The sequence below is a fragment of the Pelobates fuscus genome, chromosome 2 (assembly GCF_036172605.1).
Source record: "Pelobates fuscus isolate aPelFus1 chromosome 2, aPelFus1.pri, whole genome shotgun sequence".
Classification (NCBI taxonomy): Eukaryota; Metazoa; Chordata; class Amphibia; order Anura; family Pelobatidae; genus Pelobates; species Pelobates fuscus.
This window is the reverse complement of record NC_086318.1, coordinates 414,519,300-414,532,336: the sequence shown is the minus strand read 5'-3', so window position 1 is coordinate 414,532,336 and position 13,037 is coordinate 414,519,300. Positions and strand designations below refer to the sequence as shown.

The window sequence follows — 13,037 nt, the reverse complement described above, 5'->3', positions numbered from 1 at the left end:
AACATGTTTGTTTTTTCCACCACACGCAAAAATAAAGATTTACACAAAAAAAAAAAGGCAGTGTTTGCATGAAAATGCCTAAAGGCAATGATGATACTCACCAGAACAACTACATTAAGCTGTAGTTGTTTTGGTGACTATAGTGTCCCTTTAAATATTTTGCAAATTACTTCACAATACAGTTAGCTCCAGGTCAATCAGTGCACATAATATAAATAAGGAGGAGGAACATTGTGTCTCTGTTTACTTTCTCTATGTTGACTGCCAGGTGCAAAGGACAGAGCTTATGGTTAACAGGGAGCCAAGATGGAGGGGCCCGATTGCAGGATAAAGAGGTTTAGATTTCTAGATTTAAAGGGACACTTTAGGGTCAGGGACAGAAACATATAGAGTTAAGACCACCATCCAGACCCTACTTGCCCCCCTAAGTATTGCAAAACCTTACCTTATTTCCAGACTACTGCTGCTAGCTCTGCTCCTGGTCTGCTTGCTTGGCTGACATAATCAGAAACAGAGGTCTGAGCCAATCATAATACTTTCCCATATGAAAGCATAGAATTGGCTGAGACTGTCAAGGAGGCAGATCAGGGGCAGAGCCAGCACAAGTCAAACACAGCTCTGGCCAATCAACATCTCCTCATGGATCAATGCATGTCTATGACGAAAGCTCAGTGTCTCCATGCAGAGGGTGGAGACACTGAAGGTCAGTCACATTGTGCAGCACTGCCCCAGGAAGCACCTCTAGCAGCCATCTGAGGAGTGGCCAGTGGACGTATCCCTAGGCTGGAATGTAAACACTGCATGTCTCTGAAAAGACAGCGTTTGCAGCAAAATGCCTGAAGGGAATGATTCTATTCACCAGAACAAATTTAACCCCTTAAGGACAGATGACGGATATATTCCGTCATGATTCCCTTTTATTCCAGAAGTTGTGTCCTTAAGGGGTTAATAAGCGTTGGTTGCTCTGGTGACTATAGTGTCCCTTTAATTTTACATTTGACACCTCACAAATACATATGTTAAATATAGTATTAAAAGTCCAGGGAATTGACAGTTCCTGTTTAATGTATCAAGTGTTTAAAGGAAATATTTATGTGATTCTAAAGTAACTGCATTAGATTGGTCTGTTTCTATGTTTTTCTTCCACTTTATTTGTGTACAGATATATATATATATTTTTTTAAATATGGTATTCTCAAATGGATAAAAACACGTCCGTAATAAAAAGTAAAAAAAAAAAAAAAATCTGTGATACCCGTTGAGAATGTCCAATACGGAGTGTAAAAGTTTAAGTGTTATAATGGAATCATCACCCCAAGAAAATGATATCCTCACAGTATTGTCTGAAAATTCCATTTATGTCTGCGCTGTAAGCTCCTCCAGCTGTCAAAACCTTATTTGGCAACTGGGAGTCGTGTGACTGGGGTATAGAATTAAATTAAAAAGAAAAAGAAAAATCCTTCAGTACATTGTTTTCTGGAAGTACTGCTTGTATTCACACCAGCGGTCGGTACATGTGGGATATTCTTCAGCATCAAAGTATTCTAAAATCTAACACAGTACGAATGGCTTCACACTCCCTCTCCCACCCCCCCCCCCCCCCCCCACCAAATAATGACTCTGTTATTACTGCCATTTGCTGTAACCAAGACATTCTTGGTATCTAGAGTTTAGTTAAATGCACCTCTTTTTATTAGTTGTCTGTGCTACGCAGATTGCAAGTCTTACATTTTTCATTGTGCTGCCCTTGTTTTATAGGTGTTTTTTGGTATTTTATTTTTTTAGTCGTTAATGACACTGTGTAACTGCATTGACATTAAGAAGAGGTTGAGATATTTTTTTTTGTTTTCCCTCTCAGAATAATAGCTTCGCAAATTCCTTCCCTTCCAAAATGGTACTTGGGTAACCAAGTGGGCTAAACAAAAAAAACAGCCAGAAAAGACCCACAGCATAGCACAATGCCTTTGCTTTGCTTTTGTGTGTTTTGTCATGAAATGGATCCAAATCTTCATAACATTGTGATTGCTCCAAAAGCTACACACAGAATGATGAAGACAAACTGTGTGAAACGGTTATTCCGCACATTCAAGTTCATTCTTTTGGTTGCCATGGTGAATCGATGGAGGCGCCATGTTATCATTGTTTTAAGAAAGTGATTTATTTTTTTTGTCAGCTACGCTATCTGTGCATTTTTATTTTACTCTCAAACATACCATTGAAATGTTAGGTTTATGTTAAAACAATATATAAACAGTCTGGGAAGTTTTCTCCCAAAATTACCGTACATGTAGTAAGGCTTTTGCCATTTTAAGTTCATTACCATTACAATTTTATGTCCATCAGATTAAGGAAGAGCGCGCACACACAAAAAAAACAAAGAATTTAAAATTTTACACTGTTAAAATTGGCTTCTTTAGCTAACAAATCTGGGAATTTGGTTACAACATATGGCCATGTCGCATTAAAGGGATTCTATAGTGCCAGGAAAACAAAGCCGGTTTCCTGGCACTATAGGTTGCTATAGTGCCCCCCTCACTTGCGCCCCCTCCTGCATCGCTAAAGGGGTTGAAACCCCCGTCAGTCACTTACCTGTATCCAGCACCGATGTCCCACGGCGCTGGGTCAGGCTCCATCCACCTAATGTACATGCAATGGCCGCGCTAGCATTATGATTTCCACATAAGGAATCAATGCTTTCCTAAGGGGATTCCGGTGAGCAACCAAAAGTCGTCTAAACACCCGGAAGTCCCTCTAGTGGCTGTCTGGTAGACCGCTACTAGACTAGGAGTTAACCCTAGCAGGTAATTGCAGTTTCTCAGAAGCTACAATAATTACCACTGTGGGTTAAAGGATATGGAACACTGCACCCAGACCTCTTCAATGAGCTGAAGTGGTCTGGGTGCCTACATTGTCCCTTTAAGTCCACTACTAGATCGCAGGACCACAATATCGGTAGGTTCTATGCTAATTTAATATGGGACACAAACATGCTAGCTGCAATAATTATTGCTTAAACTGCTTCCAGAGACGTATTTCAAATATGTGCTACGGCTTTCCTTTGGTCATGTCCAAACTGGCACCTAAAAAAAATAAGAAACCGTGCACACACAATAAAATACAATGAATCTGTTTTGTATATACAGCCAAACGACTACATGTTCTGGGTGTGCACCCCAATTCCCTTTTTACCTAGACGCTCATAAATCATATACTTCTGTGGCAGACCGATTGCAAGATTTCAGAATGTAGCATCCGGTGTTATGAATGTTCATTTTGCTGAACTTTATAATAAACCGTTGGGATTATATTTACCAGCCGAAGACCTGCTGGTTGTCTCCACATACCCGAAGAACACTGCATAGATTGGGGTTAAGACGAAAGATAAAAAAGGACAGAATAAGATAAGATTATTTTGCTGATCCCACCATTCTTCTCAATTTAATATGTTTGTCATAATACAGACTATTGATGACCTTATGCTTTATTGCTGGGAACTGCCATGGGCTGTGTTTGTCAGATGTGTTTCCAATTCAGCTTTCTTTACACAGTCTACAATAAGGCATTTCAACATTTACTGGTATGATTTCCACACCCCAACACACCCCAGAAAGTTTTAAAAAAAAAAGATCGACTGAAAGGCTGAGAATTACAAACTTAGAACATGGTGAGGTTGACTTTAAGACCAGTGGAAAAAGAGTTTTGTACTTTAAGCATCTTAAACGGAATAAAATATTTACACCACAAAACATTGACATTCATTTAACTGCACTAGTATATTCACCAGCTGCACCACCATATCTTAAATATTTGGTAATTTTTTTAAATTTAATTTAATTTTTTTAAACTTTTCCGAATAAATCCGTCAAACCATCTGTTTACCCTTTCACTATGAAAATAGCACACTCTACACATTTATTCGAGATGAGCTTAGTCTTTCCTAGAATTGAAATGTGTGTATTGGCATGTGTTCCTCTTACGTACCTGGATGGTAACCGATGACTTGAATTGCTCAGTAAAAATTTAAACTGGACCATAATTTGGACTCCCTGTGTATTTCTCTTCCCATCGAGATGCAGTTGCTGTTTTTAAATTCAGGCGTTGTTCTTTACGGTTTAGGATTCCAGACCTGAGCTCTCAGAGACGTTTTTTTTGGAGATATAAGTATTTACCATAGATACTGATGATGTGATGAGTCGGGAAAGGGTTAAAAAAAAAAGTAATTTATGCAGCAAAATCATACTAAAAATGAACTTAAAGGGACACTGTAGGCACCCAGACTACTTCAGCTAATTGAAGTAGTCTGGGTGCTGTGACCCTTTTGCACTTAGTGCTGTAATGTAAAACATTGCAGTTACAGAGAAACTGAAATGTTTCCATTGCAGCTCTAAGTCTGCCCTCTGTGGCTGTCTCCCAGGCTTCCGGAATCTAAACTGACTTTTTGGTCTGTTATTAGACGCTGGACATCCTCACGGACCTCCAGCGTCAGATTTTTCCCCATAGGAAAGCATTGAATAATGCTTTCCTATGGGGAGTTCTAATGCGCACGCGGCCATTTCTGCACATGCGCATTGGATTTCAGCTGACGTCGGTGGGGGAGGAGCGTGCGCTGAGCCTGACCCAGCGCCGAGGAACATCGCCACTGGATTCAGGTAAGTGGCTGAAGGGGTTTTAACCCCTTTAGCACCGAGAGAGGGGTCCGCAAGGGAGGGGGGTTTGTTTTCCTGGCACTATAGAATCCCTTTGAAATGAGTTATACCTACTGATTTCAATCCACAGCTGCATTTACAATGACTATGGGTCAAGGAAACCTGAATTCTTCTATCCTTAATTCATCACATTTCCCGATCACTAGCTTTTTACATAACTAGTTTGGCAAAGTTTCCAGTTTGTAATTAACTGCACCTATAACTCTGCTTATCTCAGTGTTCGTTAAAATCCGCTTGTTGCATTTCTTCATTAGTTCACCTATCGCACAGCAGTACGGGATATGTTGGCACGTTATAAACCACTAAAAATACTATTAATAATTATAATAGCTCGAGAGAAAACCTTAGGATTTAGCAGATCCTGACATTTATCCCCTTAAGGACAGAGGCAATAGCCCAAGTTCTGAACCAAAACAAAACCTAGAATTTGAGCTATAATTGACATCTTTCATATGAAGTACACCCACACTTATTATAGATCATTTTGTTCCAGCTTTAATTTCAAATCAAATATTTATATTTAATCTATATAACCAAGAGGACTGCATTCACCTGAACATGAATACATTATAAGGGTGGTGCTGGGCCCAATTCACACAACACCCAGCACACTCAGTAATTCACCAAACAGCAATTTCAAAGCTCTCAAAATTATTATTTTTTTTAGTTGTTTAAACACCTAACCTACGCAAAAATAGTGGGGGTTTAGTTACAGTAAATTATCATATATTGAATGAGTGAGGCTGTCCCCCCAGATCCAGCGAGGTAAGTATAATTCGTGGGGGACTTCATCGACATCAGGACGTGTTATTACACCCTAACCTCATTAAAGCCCATGTTAGGGTTGTATTTTTGTCATAGATATTCATGAAACCTATCTAAATGCTGGAACAGTGCCAGTGAACCTTGGCTGAACCTGGAATAATACTGGCCATTATTTCCTATTTTATGGTTAATAATTATCATGATGAGGCTGCTCTATATGATGTTTGTATATCCTCTTTCTAACAAATACATTTTAACTGCACATGATGCCAAGGGGATGTGTTTCTCTTGTATACTATATTGTATAGTGTGTGTTTTTGTGAATGCTTTTCTCCAGTAGCCCACTTGTAAGCAGCCTGTCCCAGTTTCCTAGCAGTTGAAGACCTTGTCATACCAGGCAGTGTGCTCTTGGTTCTTGTTACTCCCGTATATCTGAGGTAGGCGATCATATATTTTGTTGGGTGTCTAGGGCAGTGTTTCCCAACCCAGTCCTCACGGCACACCTACCAGTCCAGGATTTAAGGATTACCCAGTTTTGTCTAAGGTGTGTTTTCTTTTTTTTTCTAAAAACACCTTAGACAAAACTGGGTAATCCTTAAATCCTGGACTGGTAGGTGTGCCTTGAGGACTGGGTTGGGAAACACTGGTCTAGGGACACATACTCGTGGCATGGACTGACCAGGATTCACACCTGGTGACTTTTCAGGTTCCAAGTCCAACAGTTCAACTCAGGGCTGTGTGGAGCCAACAGATTCCTGATTCTGCGGTCCAGAAAAGTGCAGTTCTAGGAACAGCTAAAATACTGAGCAGAACCCTTAGATTCCCATGGAAAAAAATAAGGGATACTTAAAGGGATCCTATAGTGCCAGCACCATTTTCCTGGCACTATAGGTTTAAAAGGTGCCCCCCTCCCTCGCACCCCCCTCGATTCTGGAAACCCTCTAGTGGCTGTCTGGTAGACCTCTACTGAGGGCCGACTTAGTCCTGCAATGTGAACATTCCAGTTTCTCTCTGGAACTGCAGTGTTTTACATTACAGCACAAAGTGCAATAGGGACACAGTACCCAGACAACTTCAATGAGCTGAAGTGGTCTGGGTGCCTACAGTGTCCCTTTAATATCACACCCATGTGTTACAAGTTGCAATATTGAAAATACAGAGAGAGGAATAGTCCAGTTAGTTTAGGTTACAGACAAACCATATCAAAGTGGGTCACTTCCCACGATTTTCAATATTATGTTCACGTATCCCCTAAGTTTAACACACATATTTGTGAGGCGTAAAATCCACGTTGCTGCTCTGTTCTAGTGTCTCCATCTTGGCTTTCTTCTGGTCAGTTTGTATAAACGGTGCACCTGGCAGTCCGTACAGACAGGGAAAGAACAGAAACAAAGATTTTCCAATGCAGAGAGTGTCCTCGCCGTGCCAAGACTGAAATGGATTGTGATGTCATTTTCTAAATCTCTGATATAATTTTATATAAGAATATGAAGCATTACATAAATGTCAGGAAGCCTACCTCTGGTGGGACTAGAACTCCTGCCTCCAACATTCTATTGCTTTGCACTGCTTGCTGGGGCACTATGGAACCTGATATCCTCATGCGATTCAAGACCATTGTCAGGTTTTTGACCCACCTGATTTTTCTGATTGCTAGTTTTTGTAGCGTAGTAATCCGGTGCTTCCTTTCTGCCTTGATTGCTACCAGCAAGCAGGAGCCAGTCAGGTACAGGGCATATCTATTTAAGCAGGGCTATGTGTCAGGATGGGACAGGGATCCAACACGCAGAGTACAAAGAGTAGCAGATACGTATACCGGACCTTAGAATGGCCGGACTTAACGTAATACTACGTATAGAATGGTCAGGGACAAGCCGAGGTCGAGGGAACGAGAAGACAGGTAAGCGAGAGACAAGCCGGGTCAAGGATAACAGAGAAGACAGGTAAGTAATAACAAAGCCGGGTCAGAACCAAAAGACAAGAGAATAACAGAGCACTGTGTGACTAGGCTGGCTAGAACCACGACAGGGCAATGAGCAAATGCTGAGAGCTCCCTTAAATACCCTGGTTCTAGAGACTAATCACGCCTCCGCCGAGACCTGATTCATGTCCGGGATTTGACTGACAGGTCGGGCTAGAATAGCGTCATGACGTCGACTATTGAGCGTCACGTTACAAAAAGGCATAGTTCTCTTGCGGCCGGCGTTTACATGCGCGAGGGGACCGCGAGGAACGGGAGAATCATGCCGTCTGGATGGAAAAACGTCTAAGTCTCTACCTGTCTCAGGGGTAGAGACTACAGGTACCCTGACACTATGTGGCTGCTCTGGGCCCTTTCATGTCTCCAGTATCCTTAGTGATATTTTGCTCTGAACCTGTTTCGTTTATCTTTTTCCTTGGATTACCCAACTATGTTCTGCTCTCCTGTCCTGTTTGCCTTCTGCCTGTTTTTGTGTACCAGTTCCTGGCCTGTCTGACTTCCTGTCCTGTGTACCAGTCCCTGGCTTCCTCCTGACATTGTATATCTCGGTGCTCCTGACCCTTGTCAGTGTCTGGTATCGTGTGTTTATTTTTTCCCCTCTCCTGGCCTGTAGTCTTTTCCTTAGTTTAGTTTTGTTACTTCCTAGGTCCTGTTTTATGTTAACCTGGGCAGCCAAAGGTCCCGTAATAAACCTCTTCCTATCCCTCTGTCTTTGCTTTTGTTAGGTCGCTGCCTCTCACCTTGCTGAGGATCCTCTAGCCAACCCTGACTATAAAGAACACTTAACACAAATATTTTATTTAATGGTATAATTTCCTGAAAAGCTATGGTTCCCCTTTTAAACAATTAAGTGTCCTTGGTAAGAAGCTAAATTACTTATTTGGACTTCAGTTTCAAAGCATAAATTTAGAATACATAAAAGAACTACCATAGAAGTGTTAATGTGATAATGTGAATGTATTGAGAGATAGGAGGGCATTGTTCTATGATCAGAACCTTACGCAACTGATGTAACTGCGTGTGACTACAGATTCTAATTTTTCATAATTACTTCTCTTTAAAGGGACTCTCCAGTGCCAGGAAAAAAAAATAAGTTCTCCTGGCACTGCAGTGCCCCCTCCCTCCCACCCTCATTCCATGTTGCTGAAGGGGTTAAAACCCCTTCGGTGACTTACCTGAACCCAGCGCCGATGTCCCTCGGTGCAGGGCCAGGCTCTGCCCACGCTCCTCCCCTGCCGACGTCAGCCGGCGGGGGAGACCTAATGCGCATGCATAGCGTGAGGACATCCAGCGTCGTTTAAAACACTTTTTGTGTTTTAAGAACACGGAAGTCCCTCTAGTGGCTGTCTGATAGACCAACACTAGAGGGGGACTTAACCCTGCAAGGTAATTATCGATGGGAGTTGGCACCCAGACCACTCCAATGGACAGAAGTGGTCTGGGTGCCTGGAGTGTCCCTTTAAGCAAACTCCTGACTACACTGGTCACCCTTTCAATAAAGCTGTGATTTCTGTGACCTATGACTCATTCACCCTTCAGCATTAGCTGAGCTTCACCCCTGAATCAGTTTTTATTACATGTTTTAATTCAGAAGACGAGAAGATGATTGGTATATTAAAGAAGTATTTAGAAGAGATTTCTAAGCCCCTTAATGTTAACACGTTAGACAAATCCATAATGCTAATCCGGATAGCTTACAGGTTATGATTATTGATGGAATTGGGAACTGGGCTCTAGGGCAAATAGAATACAAAGATTATTACAATTGGAAACCAAGTGGATTTTTAAAGGGATTCTATGATGTTAGCAATACAAAGTTGTATTCCTAACTGAGCCCTCTGCCCCTCAGCCCCAGCACAGAAAGAGTTAAAACCCCTTTGTTTATTCACCTGACTCCAGCGCCAATGTCTCTCGGTGCTCGGGTGGAAGCTCTGCCTCCTCCGACGTCATCCGATGGGGGGGGACATAATGCTCATGCGTGGCGAGAGCATTGGCATTGATTCAGTGCTTTCCTATGGGGTTTTCACTGACACTGGATGTGTTCATGCAGAGTGAGGATGTCCAGCGTCATTTAAGTGATTCAGAGTCCGGTAAATGCCAGGAAGCTTCCCTAGTGGCTCTGGTATACAGCCACTATATGCTATCTTAGTACTGCCATGTAAATATTGCCGTTTCTTAAAAACTGCAGAGCTTTACATTGCAGGACTAAGTGGGACAGGGACCGTGCACTCAGATCACTTAATTGAGCTAAAGTTAGAAACATTAAGTCAAAAAGGTGATTTTACTCCCCTTTTTCCAGTGCCGTGCGAGTTTGCCAATCCAATGCTTTCGCCGTTGTGCCGGTGAGAATCTCCTCATAGAGATGCATTGACCCAATGCCTCTTTGTGGGGAAAGTTCAGCGCCTCCATGCAGAGCGTGTGCAGTGAGCTGTAGTTGTTCTGGTGTATATAGTGTCCCTTTGAACTTGTTTTTTCATTTAAACACATATATATTTTTTTTTTATGCTGAAATTTATAGATCTCGAGTTTTATTGTATTTTGTTTTTCATATACATATTTTGCGCTACCTGTCAACGTTATGATAGATTAAAGTCACCCCTGAACTTTACCTTATTCTGTTTTTAAATGTGGCCATTGTCTTTCAGCAACATATATTTTCTAAATCTGATAAGGACAGAAGAATACAATGTATTTATAGATTATTCCATCCCATGTAGTAGGGCAGTTATTTCAAGCCATCAGAATTTCAGCAAGAAATTAACTTGGGCTAAGGTATAAATAGATTTAAATTTAAAAAGTTGTGACCACCGTTGTAGTATAAGGGATTGGACATGTAAACATAGCGCTAACAAACCAGTTAATAGCAGAAGGCGGCATTATGATCTATAATTATTATCCTAGATGTTTTGGGCAATCACCCCTCTTACGGTGAATTGGAAAATAGTTTGCAACACTTCTTAAATTCTAGGAGACAAAATGGCTGCACAGCATGGATGGCCCAGCTGTGAAAAATGTAAAACTGCCATGATGCTTTGCCAACCTAAGACTACTGAAGCTTCAGAGTTGTAGTTCCCCCTGAACTGCAAATATATGTCACAAGTGATGGTTCTTTTTCTATTTTAGTGTCCTCCCAGTAATAACGTCATGCTGTAAATTGCAGTTTCTCACTCAAACATAATGTATATATTTTTATTTTATTTAATTTTTTTCAGAAATCCTAAAGCAGACAATCAGAGAATTTATAAAAAGATCAACAACGATGCTTCCCTCAGGATACAAAATTTATCTGTGCTGGTGAAACAAATCAAATCATATTATCAGGTAAGATGCACTGTGTCCGTGTGTAAAATAAAAATTGTTGTAGAGTATACATATGTTGGCTTTGTTATTGTGCAAGGACTATATTTTACACCGTTTTTGTAGATTTTTTTTTTCAGCTGAAGAATCACGCAGGGAACCTCTTTCTATTTCATCTTAGATCCTTTAATTGGATTTCAATCAGGACATTGTAAAGGTTATAGGATTAAAGTGATGTCATTGTCACATTCTTGGAAATGGCTTGAAATGAGTTGTTTGTAGTAAAGCGGTATTTTACTACTGAAAGTATCTGATTGAAAATGGATAGGCTGTGGCTGTAAAGCAATGTCTATGGTCAGCAACAATTTTTCTGTATACTGTATCTCAAATAGTATAATGTATGTCAAGAAAGTCATCTTCACTCCATCACACCACCAACCACTTGTAAAGGTGATGTGAGGCAGGCCGATTTCGTCAAGTTTACACAACGTTCTGAGCTTACCATCTGCAGAAATCAGCCGTCACCTGACCAGTCAATAAATTTCCAAGTGTCCGTAGTGAGATTTTGGTGATCTTATGAGTATTACGCACACTGTCCCCTCATCTTCCTGAAGCATGGTTGATGTAGCCCATTTGTATCATGAGTTGACACGTTGTCAAATGTAGTGGAGTCCAAAAAGGTAGATCCCCATATGTTGTAGAACTAAAACTCCCATGAAGCTTTGCATGCCTTTGGCACCATGGAAGCTGTAGTTTAAAAACATCTGGGGATCTACCTTTTGGGCACCCCTGGTCTAATGTTTGGCTGAGCAACTTTATGTATTGAGCTTGTGCCCCATTACTTGCTGGTGTACCTGATAATCTGGCCACTGAGAACGTGTTTGTTAATATACAGTAATGTATGGGTGTATTATAGTATTGTACTAAATGCACTATAAAAGTCCTTGGAATAAGCCTTGATGAGAATGAGTTGCTAATGACGGCCGTGCTGTTGGTTAGTGCTTGGGAGTGTTTTATGAAATGTGATAACTGGCGCTCCCATCATCTGAAGTCACATTCTGTGAGTTCTTTTCTGAAAGCGTTCTGTAATGCAGTATTCAAACCTATAAAATCCCTGCTCTTACTTTCCTCCCAATTCCCAACTTTATACCACAATGATAATTTCTTATTCATCTGAAGTTGTGGCCTGAACAAGCCTCCAACTTCCAGTTTTATTTGTTTTTCTCAATTGGCTGCGAATTACTGTAATCATTATAAGTTCACTCAGTCCTTTGGAAAACTACTAAACGTGAAACAGGTTAGTAGGTGATGTCCTACACGCACTCGCGTTCTTCATAATTCCACCATAAAAATGAACGAGAAATAAGAAATTGGCTGAGCGATCTGAGTAATTTTACATACCAGCAGAAATGTAAAAAATGGATGGTCAAATACAGTATTTTCTTGTATAAAAAGAGGATTGTGAATTTAGTTAATCCACCCTAGCGTGCCACTCCAGTTACTTCCTTTGAGTGTAGTAGACTACATTGAACAAAATGCTATGAAATTATGAAACCATACAGTCTAACATAATTAAAGTGAACACTTCCCCTTTTGAGGGTGCAGAGATACAAATACAAAAATCTGATATGTTTGCAGTTCAGATTGATACATACTTGAATACGTGTTCATAATAAAAGACCTTGAGTACTTTACGCACTTCATATATCAATCACTGCTTCACCGTGTTCCTCTGGGTCCTTGTTTAATCTCCACTTCACAACCCTGAACTTGCACACTGGTCTCCGGAATAATTCCACACTTAACACAAACAACCTTCAGGGACTTTATCTCCTTTTAAATGAACAGCCACCACAAACCCCTTACAATAAAAAAGACTCTTTTATTTTATTTTATTGTATTGCATTCCTAACAATAGTTCTAAGAAAAAAAAATCTGGAGAGAGCAAGTTAATCAAAAAACAAAACACTTTTTGTGATAGTTATTTATTTCCTTGATCATGTTAACTATAATTATGTTAATTTTATTGGATTTTGATGCGCTGTGTGTGTGTGTGTGTGTGTAACAAAAGCCAAAAGCAAGCGATTTTCTCAATGAATTAAAGATATTGATGTAGCAATCATCAATAGCACAGTTCTTTCTTCTTTTTTCTTTTTGCTGGTCAGACCAAAAAGTAATTGCATAAAGTGCCTCCTTAAAGGAATAATGTGCTTAAAACATTATACCCTAAAATCATGTGACACATACCTCTCTTTGTTACCTTTTTTTACAAATCCACAGCCTCTTTA

At 40.5% G+C, this 13,037-nt stretch overlaps 1 protein-coding gene across 8 annotated transcripts in view; it reads left to right on the top strand.

The window, feature by feature from the left end:
• The window catches only part of CCDC88A (coiled-coil domain containing 88A), a 196,135-nt gene that overhangs the window by 61,143 nt on the left and 121,955 nt on the right, over positions 1-13,037 (top strand). For all 8 annotated transcript variants that reach the window (XM_063443986.1, XM_063443988.1, XM_063443993.1 and 5 more), the window contains exon 3: positions 10,665-10,773. In XM_063443986.1, coding sequence (XP_063300056.1) covers positions 10,665-10,773 — 109 coding nt within the window. The remainder of the gene's footprint in view (positions 1-10,664; positions 10,774-13,037) is intronic.